This window comes from Chiloscyllium plagiosum, chromosome 10, assembly GCF_004010195.1.
Source record: "Chiloscyllium plagiosum isolate BGI_BamShark_2017 chromosome 10, ASM401019v2, whole genome shotgun sequence".
Taxonomy (NCBI): domain Eukaryota; kingdom Metazoa; phylum Chordata; class Chondrichthyes; order Orectolobiformes; family Hemiscylliidae; genus Chiloscyllium; species Chiloscyllium plagiosum.
This window is the reverse complement of record NC_057719.1, coordinates 86,600,172-86,615,632: the sequence shown is the minus strand read 5'-3', so window position 1 is coordinate 86,615,632 and position 15,461 is coordinate 86,600,172. Positions and strand designations below refer to the sequence as shown.

The window sequence follows — 15,461 nt, the reverse complement described above, 5'->3', positions numbered from 1 at the left end:
GGATAAGTTTGTCCCACTGAAGCAAGGAAGGGATGGTCGGGTAAAGGAACCTTGGATGATGAGATGTAGAACATTTAGTCAACAGGAAGAAGGAAGCTTACTTAAGGTTGAGGAAGCAAGGATCAGACAGGGCTCTAGAGGGTTACAAGGTGGCCAGGGAGGAACTGAAGAATTGAAGAGCTAGAAGGAGGCATGAAAACGCCTTGGCGGGTAGGATTAAGGAAAACCTTAAGGTGTTCTACACTTACGTGAGGAACAAGAGGATGGCTAGAGTGAGGATAGGGCCTATCAGGGATAGTGGAGGGAATTGTGCCTGGAGTCGGAGGATGTAGGGGAGATCCTTAATGAATACTTTGCTTCAGTATTCAGTAGTGAGAGCGACCTTGTCGTTTGTGAGGACAGCATGAAATGGACTGATTTGCTCAAACAGGTTGATGTTAAGGAGGTGGATGTGCTGAAAATTTTGAAAAACATGGAAATAGATAGGTTTCTTGATCTCGATAGGATATACCCAAGGTTACTATGGGAAACAAGGGCTGAGCCTTTGGCGATGATCTTTGCATCCTCACTGTCCACTGAAGTAGTACCAGATGATTGGATGGTGGCAAATGTTATTTCCTTATTCAAGAAAGGCAACAGGGATAACCCTGAGAATTACAGACCAGTCTTACATCAATGGTGAGCAAATTGTTGGAGAGGATTCTGTGAAACAGGATTTATGATTATTTGGAAAAGCACAGTTTGATTTGAGACAGTCAGCATGGCTTTGTGAGGGGAAAATAATGTCTCACAAGCCTTATTGAATTCTTTGAGGATGTGACAAAATACTGATGAAGGTAGAGCAGTGGATGTGGTGTATAGGGATTTTAGCTAGGCAGGTTCCCCATGGTAGGCTTATTGACAAAGTAAGGAGGCATGGTTACAGGGAAATCTGTCAGTTTGGATACAGAATTGGCTGGCCCATGGAAGACAGAGGGTGGTGGTAAATGGAAAATATTCACCATGACCAGTGGTGTTTCATAGGGACACTGGGACCTCTGCTCTTTGTGATTTTTATAAATTACTTAGATGAGGAAGTAGAAGGATGCATTAGTATATTTGTTAATGACACGAAGGTTGGTGGAGTTGTGAATAGTGTGGAGGGCTGTTGTATGTTGCAAGGGGATATTGACAAGATGCAGAACTCGGCTGAGAAGTGGCAGATTGAGTTCTACACAAAGAAGAGTGAAGTGATTCATTTTGGATGCAGATTACAGGATTAAAGGCAGGTTTCTTGGCAGTGTGGAGGAACAGAGGGATCTTGGGGTCAACATCCATCGATCCCTTAAAGTTTCCACCCAAGTTGATAGGGTTGTTAAGATGTAAGATGTGTTAGCTTTCATCAGCAGGGGGATTGAGTTTAAGAGCTGTACGTTTATGCTGCAGCTCTATACAGCCCTGGTTAGATGACAGTTGGAGTATTGTGTACAGTTCTGGTTGCCTCATTTATGAAGGATTTGGAAGCTTTAGAGAGGGTGCAGAGGCGATTTACCAGGATGCTGCCTGGACTGGAGGCCACGTCGTATAAAGAAAGGTTGAGGGAGCTTGGTCTTTTCTCATTGCAGCAAAGGAGGAATGAGAATGTACACTTGATCAAGGTGTACAAGATGGTGATGAGAAGCATAGATAGGGTGGATAGCCAGAGACGTTTTCCCAAGGCAGAAATGGCTATCACGAAGGGGCATAATTTTAAGGTGATTGGAGTAAGGTTTAGGGAAGTTGTCAGAGGTCAGTTCTTTACACAGAGGGTGTTAGGTGCATGGAATGTACGGCCGATGGTGGTAGTAGAGTCAGATATGTTAGTAACATTTAAGTGACACTTGGATAGGCACATGGATGACAGTAAAACGAATGGTGTGTAGCTTAGTTTGCTCTGAGTGTAAAGATAAAAGGTTGGTACAACATTGAAGGCCGTAGGGCCTGTACTGTTTTATATACTCTACAAGGAGCTCCTGCAGGGGTGTCCTGGAGCAGAGATGACTAATCTTGAACAACCACAATCACCTTCCTATGTGCCAGGTATGAATCCAACCAGTGGAAAGTTTGCCTTTGATATCCATTGATATCCAGTTTTGTTAGGGCTCCTTGGTTAAATGCGACCTTGATGTCAAGGGGATTCATACTCACCTCAACTCTGTAATTAAGCTCTTTTGTTCATGCTTGAACCAACATTGTAATGAAGTCAGAAGTTGAGTGGTCCTGGAGGAATATGTACTGGGTGTTGGTAAGCAGGCGCTGCTTGATAGTACAGCTATTTACACCTTCCATCACTTTACTAATGTTTGCAGGTAGACGAATGGGACGATAATTGACTGGGTTGGATTATCCTGTTAAGCTCAGGAGTACATTTCTTCACCACTATTTGGAATGTTGTCAGGGCCTATAGCCTTTGCAGTATCCAATGTCTCCAGTCATTTTTTGATATCATGTGGAGTGAATTGAATTAGCTGAAGATTGGCACCCTGAGATGCTGTAGGGCTTCTGGAAGAGACTCATCAGGATGAACGTAAGAGACAACAACTTTTTATTTTTTGGAATATAGACTGAAAATGAGAAAAAAAAATGGACACTGCTTTAAAAGAGGAGGAAATAACAGGAATTTGCAGCTTTGGAAAAACAAGTGGAGCTAACTGATGCCTATGCAACAATGTTAATTTTGGGAATACTGTGTTCAGACAAAGCAGCAGCACCTGTTTATGTTCAGAGGAACTCTGCTCAGGCAGTCTTTTGAATTGTTTTTCAAATGCAACTATTTGTTATGAGTTCAGGAGAGCTCAGCATTACAATAAGCTTCTGATTAGCCAAGCTGCAGTTTAACACAGTTTAACAGAAGACAACACAGGCCCCAGCAAGTTATAATTTCGGCATCTCTCTCTCTCTCCTCCCTTTGTTCTTAAAGAAAGTGCCTCTCTAACTATATTGGAAAAGCAGAGAAAAACTATATTCAGAGTTGCTGAAAGGAAGAATCTGAAGCTTACTGAGAAAAGAAAAACCTGGGTCCAAACACGAAACTAGTGAACAACAGGCGGATTATGGCGATGCAAATAACACCAAAGCATCTCTGATGAATTAAAAGGATTGTATTTTGGACTGATGCGAAACAGCTGTGTTCTCCTGACTTTTCTCCTCAAAAAAAATTATGTTTTATGCCTTTTTCTTTTCAGTCTGTCTGGGAATTTGGGGGTAAAGTTAAATATTAGAAATCCTGATTTGGAGATGCCGGTGTTGGACTGGGGTGTACAAAGTTAAAAATCACAACACCAGGTTATAGTCCAACAGGTTTAATTGGAAGCACACTAGCTTTCAGAGCACTGCTCCTTCATCAGATGACTATCACCTGAAGGAGCATCGCTCCGAAAGCTAGTGTGCTTCCAATTAAACGTGTTGGACTATAACCTGGTGTTCTGTGATTTTTATATTAGAAATCCTATTCTTGTTCAAGTTAAGTATGTTACAAAAAAAAAGTTAATCTTTAATTACTACTTAAAGAATCTGGTATAATTTGCTTTTATCCTGGGTAGCAGTCAATGAGGCAAATAGGGATTTGTAGTAGTTTCGTTTAATCTTAACATTCATCTCAATTCCGGGAATAGTAGGGCTTGATTTCCACGGCACTACCCAAGTGTCAAGGAGAAAAAGACAAAGGTTTCCCATTCAATCATAAGTTTCATGATTTATAAGCCTCCCTGTAGCTCTCAAAGAAAGATGTCCTAGATCTTGGTCAGTGGCTTTGCACAAATAGCAGGGCGAGAATGGAAATTACTAGCCGTTCTAAAACAAAAAAAAGATAGATTAATACCTGTTATCTTGATAGCATTCTGTAAGTTCTGCATCCACATGTTGGAGGTGCCTATCATCTCCCTCAGGATCTCCTCCAGGTTGGCTGCAAAAGCACTACCCCACTGGCCTGCAGAGGAGGAGGAGGAGGAGGATGAGGACAACAGTCATTTTCAGAGTATTTCTTATTCTAACTTCTTAGATCCTTTACCCCCACCGGAGAGTAAAGGGATCCCCACCCACACTGAGGGGGCACCCCAAGGCTATACCAAATTCCTGCCAGTAGTGCACAATCACGTTCTTCACCCTAGAATCACACCCACTCCTCCTTCCCAGGATGCTGAGTCACCTCCACAGAGGTACAAAAGCAGAAGCCCTCCCACCCATGGTCTATCTATTCCAATCTTCTCGGGTTCAAAGTACAAAGTATACTGAACCCTTCAGGAAATTAGTCAAGTAAATATTCTTATTGGAAGAGATTGCCTGTATGTCAGAACAAACTTCACATTCTCAGTCTGGGCACTGGATATGGTTCAGGAAAGAGAACATGAAACGTATTGCTCCACAAAGCCCAAACCCTAGCCCATTTTGGGGTGTCAATTCCAATTTTATGACCCCCTAATCTTGCCTAAGATAACTAATCCAATGCATTCACGAATCTAATCAACATTACAAAAATACAAAACTATATTACATATCACTTCCCCATATCAAACCAATATTCTGTGGTAAGTTTGGGTCTGTCAAAGATAGATGCACAATAATGGATATTAGAGAATGCCAGACTTTAGTTATTTTATTTTTACAAGAAAGGACGATGACTAAACCCATTGGGAATTTAAAAATATGTTAAGAGGAGGAATCTTTGGAATTAACAGAAGAAAGAAAATGGTATTTGACACCACAGGCTATTAAAAGAAAGACTTTTAATAAGACTGTTAATAAGAAAGACTGTTCTTTCTTAACAAACTATAATACATACTTCTTCACAGAAGCCGTGACTCCAAGTTTAACTTCTAAATTTCTATGCAATGAGACTTTTAGATTTCTTATTTGATTGTTAACTGTACCTTCCAAGAAGCTGATTCTCATTTCTGGACATTTCTTTATCAGGTATCCCATGAAGAATTTGCTTCCAAAATGCTGAATGGGGATGTAAGCTCCATATTTTGGAAGTCCAGCTTCATAAGGAGTGCACTCAAACCACTCTGCAAAAGACAGAAGATTTTGCTTCTTGTTGGCTGTGGTCTCCACAGTAGACTCAGTACACACAATTGCATCCATATGAAAATAAAAGACAATTTTCACACAGTCTGCAGCCCCAAGATACTTAACTTGTGAAATGGCAATGGCCACTTTCTCAGCAGGACTAGACATGTGCATGAACATTTAGGAATAGCACAATTTCCACCTCACCTTCTTCTAGATGTTAATTGCAGAGTTACAGCAACAAGTGTATGAACCAGTCACTTATGATGTCGATTGAAGAAATGGTACTGGCATTTTCTCCATATTTTTAAAATGCTGTCAGGATACCCTTCTGATGGTATGGTGGGATAGGCAGGTGAATTGAGGCATAATTCACCCACATAAAAAAGTTTGAAGTGTGCAATGCAACAGTTGCCAGCTCCCACAAAAGGACAGGTATTGAGGTAAGAACTGAATTCCCCTACCAAAATAACAGGTAGTCTCTCCAAATGAAAAATCCCACCCAGTTTACAAACTCCAAACTGACCTGCTCTCTATTTGAGAGCATCTGTTGAGTGACAGAGCAGACATTTCTGAATGGAGATAATTTTCAGTTGTCTGGGCCATTTCTATGTCCAGATGCAGTTATCAGCAGTAGCAAGCCTCCCTGTTCAAACTTCCTGACAATTAACAACACATTTTGAGGTTTACTACCAAATTAGGGACATGAGTTGGTGAGAGATTGATTTTGCATGAGACATTGCCTTCACTGAACCTGCATTAAGAGTGCTGCAGCAGGAGGATACTGCGGGGCAGAAGAGATGCACGATCAGTCTGCCATTGCTGCATCCTCAGCACTATCAGTGACATAAATTTGTCATTTTCTGTCATTAAAGGTTAGGAAGCCTTGAACTTTCAACAGCTCTGACCTTCCACTATACTGACATCTCCTCCAAGTTCCCAAGGCACTGCCACAAATAGTACCCATGTATCACTGGGAAAATTGCAATCTCTGTGACAGACTGAAATTAGTTCACCCATTATCCAACTCAACCTGCTGAGTTGAGTGTAAGTGCTTGCCAGTACCAGTCCCGGTCCACCCCTGGGAAAAACCAGCCAGAGACAGGAATAGATTAGCAAATTTTTGATGACCCCTCCCTGCAAAGGCTTGGTAACAACACAACACACCCCATCAAGATCTGTACCTCCAAAATCTCGAGCGCTGAGGTTTGACCTCACATTAAGACTGGCATAGATAGGAAACGGGTTCTGTCCCCTCCTTACAGCTCTCTGCTGGTCTGACAGCTTGGTTTTATTCTCCTAAATACAGAGATATTACTTTAAGTATTTTACTGCTTTTCAACAAAGTATTTTACACACATATACACACACTATTTAAAACACTAGAGCCTTGTTTGGTTAAAAGGCAACAAAATTTCTGTTGACAGTGCAAATTATCTTTTGGGCATATTTGTACTCAAAGGAGAGTGCTCGCATAGCAACAATTTGATTGACACTGTTGTTCATGCAAGAGCCTGAGGTTAATCATCTACTATAAATATACAAGTTGTGTGTGATGCATGTTTTTGTGGAGTTCTGCTGGCACTTTCCGATGTGGAATGTGATACACCTAAATGATTGTCATGACCTCTAAGTTGATTAGACTAATTAAAATTCAACTACCATAATCCTCCGAATGCAGGAACAGTAAAAACTGCTTTGATGCAGGCAGAATAGATCAACACTGGGTGGCCTGATTGACTGCACATATGCAAGCCAAGTGTCTCACATTGGAATGCATTCAGTGCTGAAGCCGCACACGTTAACACTGGTAAAGGGGTGAGCATCTCCAAAAAGCATTCTCCTTTTGTGCAGGAGTACAGGGCTTTATTGAGAATCTCTCAAGAACTGTGTGATACACCAAACTAATTGCCATGAGTTCCTACATTGACTCGACTGTTGGAGGTTTAGCTACAATGATCCCCAATTAAAAAGAATTTTCTTTGTGTCAATTTTGTCGCTATTACTGTAGCTTGTTCACTTGGGACAGCGCCAATTGCAGGAAAAATGGACAAGAGCAAAAATCAACCATTTCAAAATTATTGAAGTGCAGTAAACTAGGAAAGGAGAGCATCCAATTGAGGGTTCTTTTCAAACAACATTTGAAGACAATGGAGCATAAATTATGTCTTCTTCCATCTGGCCTTGGGAGAAAGATGAAGGCGGTGGAGGAAAGTCTGAGAGAACAACCTGGGACTGTAAAGCACAATTGCTGCAGCCACTGCTGTTGCAACAACCTGATCTTCCTGTTACAGGCGTGGCAATCCCTGACACCTGTCTGATACAATGGACCGAAAGGCCAATTAGTTAGCGAAATAAGGAAATTTGGATATTTATGACAAGGTGTCTATTTTAATAGCTATTCATGTATGTAGATCATAGATAAATGCAATGTCATTTGCTAAGAATAGCACACACTGAAGTTTACTTGTGATTAAGCACAGCATTGTTATGTAAGATAGCACTAGCTACAGCTTGATTAGAACAGTCCAAGGTCATGTCATTTTTCCTTTGGTTCAACAAAAAACAATTTTTTTAATGGTGTCCCATCTGGTTGCAATCCTCTCTTTGTAAATTGCTTTTTATGCTGAAGTTTAAAGTAAAATGACTGAATTGCTAACTTCATTACTGATCAGGTGAACATAGTTAAGGCCAGACAAAAGCAAAGATTTAGTCAACTTTTTAGCTTGGACAAGGTGACAGTCTGCAGTTCAAGCTCCCCATGTATTGCTAGGTTTCCATACCCTTCAGTGCACTGGAAGAATCAATGGAGGAGAACAACTGATAGAAATCCATGATATCCAGATGATTTCAAAGACTAATTGTATGAAACAGGCTTACTCATCACTAACTTTTTTTCCCTTAGCCTTTATCTAAACGAGGTATATGACTACGATAAGGCTGAGCTGAAACTTTATTGCTGGAACAGCACAGCAGGTCAGGCAGCATCTAGGGAACAGAAGATTCGACGTTTCGGGCACATGCCCTTCTTCAGGAAGAAGAAGGGCATGTGCCCGAAACGTCGAATCTTCTGTTCCCTAGATGCTGCCTGACCTGCTGTGCTGTTCCAGCAATAAAGTTTCAGCTTTGATCTCCAGCGTCTGCAGATCTCACTTTCTCCCCTACGATAAGGCTGATCCCACTTCTAGGATGTTGAGATTGTTTTGTCTTTTCTGTTACAAATTCACCTCTATTGGCTAGAGGCTCTGAATGACTTGGGTATATGTTTTGCATTAGTATACAAGCTGCACTGGGATGATATGAGAAAGACCATTCTTGGTGTGATCTTGTATCCAAATGAAAAGCACAAATCATCAGAATCTCCAGCTACTAATAATGAATATGGGGTGGTGATGGCCTCGTGATATTATTGCTAGACTATTAATCTAGAGACGCAGGTAATGCTTGACCTGGGTTACAATCCACCGAGACAGATTCTGAAATTTGAATTCAATAAAAATCTGGAATTACGGTTCTAATAATGACCAACAGACCACTGTCAATTTTGTCAGAAAAATCTATCCAACTCACGAATGTCCTTTACCTGGTCTGGCCTACACATGACTCCAGACCCATTGCAATGCAGTTGACTCTTAATTGCCATCTGGGGAATTAGGGATGCCTACTACATCCTAGCCTAGCCAGTGACGCTCACAATCCATGAATAATAAATTATTAACTGGGATTGGTGCCCCTTGTTTATATCACATTAATTAATCCAGTCCTCAAGATGGCAAGTGTGATGTGTAATCCACCAGCAAATGAACTGCAAGAAATTCCAATTCATTCAGAAATGCCTGCTACAAACTAATATTTCCCAAAAAATACCCGTGTACTAACATTTATTGGTTGTGCTTACATAAGCACAGTAAGACAGGCCTCATATCAGCTGCATCCTGGTGTCTGGTATGACAGTCAAGTGACTCTCATTTGATGTTTAATTTCAGTAAAGGATATTTTGCATCAGTGTTTACTGTGGAAAAGGATATGGAAGATATAGACTGTAGGGAAATAGATGGTGACATCTTGCAAAATGTCCAGATTACAGAGGAGGAAGTGCTGGATGTCTTGAAACGGTTAAAGGTGGATAAATCCCCAGGACCTGATCAGGTGTACCCGAGAACTCTGTGGGAAGCTAGAGAAGTGATTGCTGGGCCTCTTGCTGAGATATTTGTATCATTGATAGTCACAGGTGAGGTGCTGGAAGACTGGAGGTTGGCAAACTTGGTGCCACTGTTTAAGAAGGGCAGGAAAAGGGGACTCGGCAAGATGGCAGCGATTCGGTAGAACTGCTGTGGACAGCTCTGCCTAACAACCAAGGCATACCAGTGTTTTTTTGCCATCCTTGGCCAACTTATGTGGTGGAAATATTAGTTTAAAACCTTACAGAACACATATTTGTTAATATTTGGGAGTGGGAAGGATGCCAAAGGGAAAAGGAGCAAGCAAACAGCAGCAGGGAGGACACTCTCCTGCAGCACTACCATGCCAGAGTCTGCAGCAGCAGCAGCCTCTCCTGAACCGCCCGGGGAACTGACAGATTCACAGGAATTGGCTGTGGCAATGGAGAGACTTACCTTGAAAGTTGCGGCTGAGATTGAGGAGATCAATGGGGAGATTCGTGCCCAGGTCCAACCTATCACATCCAGGCTGCAGAAGCATGAGCAGGAGATCCAGGGCCTCGGGGAGAGGCTGGAGGAGGTGGAGGGTCGAACTAAGGCCTCGGAAGCTGCGATGGAGTCCTCAACCAGTCGGATCCAGGTGCTGGAGCGAGAGGTGCGGGCCTTGCGAAACCATATCACCGACCTCGAAAATCGAGGTTGGAGAATAAATCTCCAAATTGTCGGGCTCCCTTAAGGTGAGAAGCTTCTCCGAAAACTGGCTGCCGAATTTTTTGGGCCTTCACATCGAGTCCAGCAGGCTTCAGATTGAAAGGGCATATCGGGTTACAGTGCACAGGTCAGGACCGGTGCAGCGTCCCTGCCCGGTCCTAGTGCACCTCCACTCATATAAGGACAAGCAAAAAGTCATAGAAGCTTCCAGGTCCCTGGGAAAAGGTCCGCAGGCGCTGCTGTACAAGGGGTCAAAAATCACGTTTTTCCAGGATTTTTCAGCAGCTGTAATCCGAAAGAGGAAGTCCTTCGATGAAGTTAAAAAGAGGCTGGATCCCACTGGATGAGGACTCCATCGCAGCTTCCGAGGCCTTAGTTCGACCCTCCACCTCCTCCAGCCTCTCCCCGAGGCCCTGGATCTCCTGCTCATGCTTCTGCAGCCTGCATGTGATAGGTTGGACCTGGGCAACCAGTACTCCATGAGATACCCTGCAGTGCTTTGTTTCAGCCACGAGGACTCAGTTTATACATTTGACTTGGCGGATAAGGCTAAAATCTTTGTGGACACTTTAAAATAGACGGATTAGCCTGAAGAATATGGTTAATGTTTGTTCTATTTTCTATTTTTCCCCATGTTTTCCCTTCCTTTTTTTATTCCTTTCTTTCTCCCTAATAATTTTCTTTTTGGAAAGGGGGTGAAAAGACTTTGGAATAAGTTGTTCCTTTTTTAATAAATAATGTTCTGATGGGAAATTTTGTGGAGGTTCTTTGTTGTCTCTCTCCTTTTTGTTTGTTTGTTCTGCATCTCTTTTAGTCACAAGTAGGGGTGTCATGAAGCCAGGGATGGGTGGAGTGCTCATCCTGATTTTGTCTTTTTTTTCTGTTGATTTAAGGATCATCTCCTTGTTTTTTTTTCTGGCCTAAGGCTGGGGCACAGTCCAGGTTTGAAGGAGCTGTGAAGGAGGGGATGGGTGGGGTGAGTGCCCCCTATAGGCAGGGGTAGAGTCTTCCATTCAAGGTTCTATAGTTGGTTTTCTTTGTAGTTTTTTGGTAGTAATAGTTGTTTATAGTTAGAATAGTTTTTGTATATATAGTTTTTCGATTCTATGAGTCTTTATTTACTTATGCTCAGCGCTTTGTAAGCACAGTTCTCCCTCCAAGGGGTTCAAGGGTGTCTGAAAGGGATTATGGCTAAGTATCTTATTAAATGGAGCACCTGGAACATTAAGGGAAGTCATTCGCCTATTAAAAGGAAAAAAAGTGCTTTCTAGCCTTAAGAGGGAAAGGGTTGATGTTGCTTTGTTGTAGGAAACCCATCTTGATGATGGGGAACACCTGAAATTACAACAGGGGGGTTATGACCGGGTATTCTTTTCATCCTTTACTACTAAAAGTAGGGGAGTGGCGGTACTTATCCAGAAAAATCTTCCGTTCACAAAATTAGAGCATGATACATGGGGAGGAATATGGCATTTTAAACATCTACCGTCCTCCGGCACATCCCCTCAAATTTTTGATTAGTGCTTTCTCTAAGTTGAGTGCTTTTGGAACACGACACATTATTATAGCGGGGGGGATTTTAATTGTCTTTTGGGTCCAACAATGGACAGGATGCCTTGTGGGTCCCAACTATTTATTCGCAGGCCAAGCAGGTGGTTGACTTATGTGAGGAGTTGGTGCTGGTGGATATTTGGAGAGGTCTTCACCCTACCGGTATGGACTTCACCTTTTTTTCAAACCCACATAAATGTGACACGAGGATTGACCTCTTTCTGCCTCCCTTGGCCCTTCTGAATTTGATTAGGAGTTGTAAAATTGGGAATATAGCTATCTCTGATCACACAGCAGTATATTTGGAGGTCAAGGCCAAGAGTGAAGGGTTAGGTTTGCGGCACTGGCGTTTGGACCCTTTTCTCCTTAAGGATTCCAAATTTGTGGAATACTTTTTGAAGGGGTTTCAGGAATTCTTGACTATCAACTCAGACACAGCTAGTAGTCAGTCCATGCTATGGGAGACTGCTAAGGCCTTTGCTAGGGGATTAGCTATTTCCTCTTCGGCTAGCCAGAAATGACAGAAGGAGGAACAGCAGTGTCTACTTGAGACGCGGTTGAAAGCTGCGGAGGCAGCACATTTTGCGCAGCCTTCGGTGACTAAGCTATAGCAGATCACGGCCCTTCGGGCTGCCTTGAATTCAATACTGACACAAAACGCAAAGAAAGAACTTGCTTTTGCTAGACAGAAGCTGTTCGAATATGAGGATAGGCCAGGGAAGTATTTACCTGACTAGGAAAAGGCATGCTCCCCAATCCATTACTGCAATCAGAGACAGCGCTGGGGTCCTTGCATGCGATGCTAAAAAGATTAATGAGGCTTTCGGAGCTTTTACTCTGAATTGTATCGGTCTGAAGGTTGCGAAGACAGGAGTGCTAAAATGGAGACTTTTTTTAAGAACCTGGACCTCCCAGGCGTAACCTTGGAACAGGCCTCTCTCCTTAATGTCCCCTTGACAGTTCAGGAAATACAGGAGGCAGCTAGGCAACTTCAGAATGGGAAAGGGCCTGGCCAAGTTTATTTTCCGGGTGAGTTTTATAAGGTGTTTATAGGGATTCTGTCAGGGCCAATGTTGGAGATGTACAATCACTCCTATATGCATGAACGCCTACCGCCATCTTTGAGAGAAGCTAATATTTCCTTAATTCTTAAGAAGGGGAAGGTTCCTGAGGATTGTTCCTCATACAGGCCCATCTCTCTATTAAATTAAATTCAGACTTCAAGATTCTGTCCAAGATCCTGGCGCTGAGATTGGAAAGGGTGTTGCCCCATATTATTAAAGAGGACCAGACAGGCTTTATAAGGGGCCGTAGGTCCTCTAATAATATTAGAAGGTTGTTGAATGTGGTCCAAGTTTGTCCAAGTTTGTCAGCAACGATCGATTCAGAGGTTGGCGATTTGACCCATTTGACTGGGTGGAATGGCTGTATCTTTTTTATGTCTTAGAACAGTTTGGGTTGGGTGGAGTCTTTGCTGGGTGGGTGGAGGTTTTATATCGCCACCCTCTGGCCGCGGTCATCACCAATTGAGTGAAGTCTGGGAATTTTACGATTGCTAGGAGTAGTCGGCAAGGCTGCCCCTCTCACCATTGTTGTTCATATTGGTGATAGAGCCGCCAGCAGAGGCCATTAGTCAGAACGTCCACATAACTGCTCCGGACGTGGGATCGAGGGCACACAAGATTACACTGTACGCAGATGATGTCCTTCTGATCACCTCCGTACCCCATTTGATACACTGTATCAATTCATTTGGGGCTATTTCAGGATATAAGATTAACTTTGCAAAATCGGAGGCTATGCCTTTGGAGAACCTTAAGGATGTGCCAGAAGTTGAAGGTGGCTCTAAGTTCCCTTTTAAGTGGTCACGGGCAGTGTTCCGGTATCTAGGCATTTTTATTACCCCCAAGTTTGATCTGTTATCTTGAACTAACTTTGCTCACTTGCTCGACAATATTAGGCAAGATCTCCAGAGATGGGAGGCTCTTCCAATTTCATGGCTGGGCCGAATATCTCTCGTTAAGATGAATGTTCTTCCTCGTTTGCTTTATCCCATGCGTATGCTCCCTATAATGTTTCCCAGGTCAACGCTGCGGAAGCTTATGGGGTGGTTTGGTTCCTTTGTCTGGCATCGTGGGCAGCCCCTCATCAAACTTACTAAATTGCAGTTGCCTCAAGGAGGAGGAGGAGGAGTTGATTTCCCAGACATCAGGAGGTATCAATTGAGTTTCCTGATGTCCTTTGTCTGCGATTGGGTAGGTAACAATCCAAACTCAATATGGCTGAATATTGAGGCCTCCCAGGCAAAGTGCCCTCTTATTAACCTATTGTTCATGGATAAGATGAGGACAGTTATGGACCACTGCCGGAACCCCATTGTCATTAATACGGTCAAGGCATGGAGGGCGATGCGTCTGAGTGAGGGTTGTTTATCCAAGACTTCACCACTTACACCTATAGTTGGCATACCAGGGTTCCAACCAGGGATGATGGACTCAGGGTTCAAACTATGGGCAGCGAGAGAAGTTTCTAGTTTGGGAGACTTGTTTGAGGGAGAGGTTATGATGTCTTTTGAGCAACTGAGCCGCAAATACGGGTTGCCCAGCAGAGATCTTTTTCGTTTTTTTCAGGTTAGGGATTTCATTCAGAAGACGACTACGCTTCTCACTAAGCCCTATAAGCCCAATACAGAGAGGTTGTTCCTATGTTCCACAAGCACCCTTTCGGTTAGTGCCCTCTATCGCCTGCTGGGTGGCAGGGCCTGGCAAGCTATTAACCGGTTACGTGAGGTCTGGGAGCAAGAGCTGGGAGTGGAGATTTCTTCTGAAACATGGGAGAACATATGGGACAATGCTCAATCTGTAACAGGACATGCGCAACGCAGTTAAAAATTCTGCACAGGGCTCATCTGGCCCCAGACCGTCTGGCGAAGTTTAAAAAAGGGGCATCTTCAGTGTGCACCAAATGTAAAATAAGTGTAGGTACTCTTACCCATTGCTTCTGGATGTGCCACAGGCTCCGTGTTTATTGAAGCGCAGTGACGGGAGAGATAGGGAGGGTATTGAGGACTACAGTCAAAGTAGACCTGATCTCTCTCTTCTTAGGTCTACCGAAATTACCATTTTTGACGGGAATGGGAAGAAACTATTTAATATTCTTGCATACTGTGCACGGAAAAATATTCTGATGAATTGGGTGTCTGAGAACCCGCCGGGCTTGCTGGGATAGCAGAAATTAATTATGGACCACATTCCCTTGGACTTTTTCACAAACATGGTGCACCACACAACAGACAATTTTTATAACACATGGCAGCCCTACTTGAGTTATTTGGATATAGATTTATCAGTTATCTTAACTAGGCCGTTTGTTTAACCAGGATGATTAGATTTGTCAAGCCCTGAGCCCTGAAGGGGGTCTCCTGAGTTAATATGGGTATGTATACAATGCTCCCGTTGCTTTTTTGGGAGCCTTGCGTCGAGCATAGCTGTTCTGTATTTTGTGGTTTTTTTGGTGTTGCTTTGCACAGTGTTAGGGTTTGCTTTGTATTATAGAGTAGGTTAATAGTTGTAGATAGTAGTTGTATTGTAATTTGTGTTTTTTTTCTTTTTATTATACTGATATTTGTGATTTTTTAAAAATAATATTATGTTTGTAAAGTTAAAAAAAATTGCTAATAAATATATTTACAAAAAAAAGGGCAGTAAAGACAAGCCAGGGAATTATAGACTGGTGAGCCTGACCTCGGTGGTGGGCAAGTTGTTGGAGGGAATCCTGAGGGACAGGATATACATGTATAAAAGCAAATTACTGTGGATACTGGAATCTGAAGCCAAAAGAGAAAATGCTGGAAAAATCTCAGCAGGTCTGGCAGCATCTGTAAGGAGAGAAAAGAGCTGACGTTTCGAGTCAAAGGGTCAGTTAGACGTGAAACGTCAGCTCTTTTCTCTCCTTACAGATGCTGCCAGGATGTACATGTATTTGGAAAGGCAAGGACTGATTAGGGATAGTCAA

At 42.8% G+C, this 15,461-nt stretch overlaps 1 protein-coding gene across 2 annotated transcripts in view; it reads right to left on the bottom strand.

Moving 5' to 3' along the window:
* Positions 1-15,461, bottom strand: part of LOC122553857 (cytosolic phospholipase A2 zeta-like) — a 115,759-nt gene that overhangs the window by 26,750 nt on the left and 73,548 nt on the right. For both annotated transcript variants that reach the window (XM_043698296.1, XM_043698297.1), the window contains 3 exons: positions 6,210-6,324; positions 4,887-5,024; positions 3,839-3,946 (listed from right to left, as the gene is read on the bottom strand). In XM_043698296.1, coding sequence (XP_043554231.1) covers positions 3,839-3,946; positions 4,887-5,024; positions 6,210-6,324 — 361 coding nt within the window. The remainder of the gene's footprint in view (positions 1-3,838; positions 3,947-4,886; positions 5,025-6,209; positions 6,325-15,461) is intronic.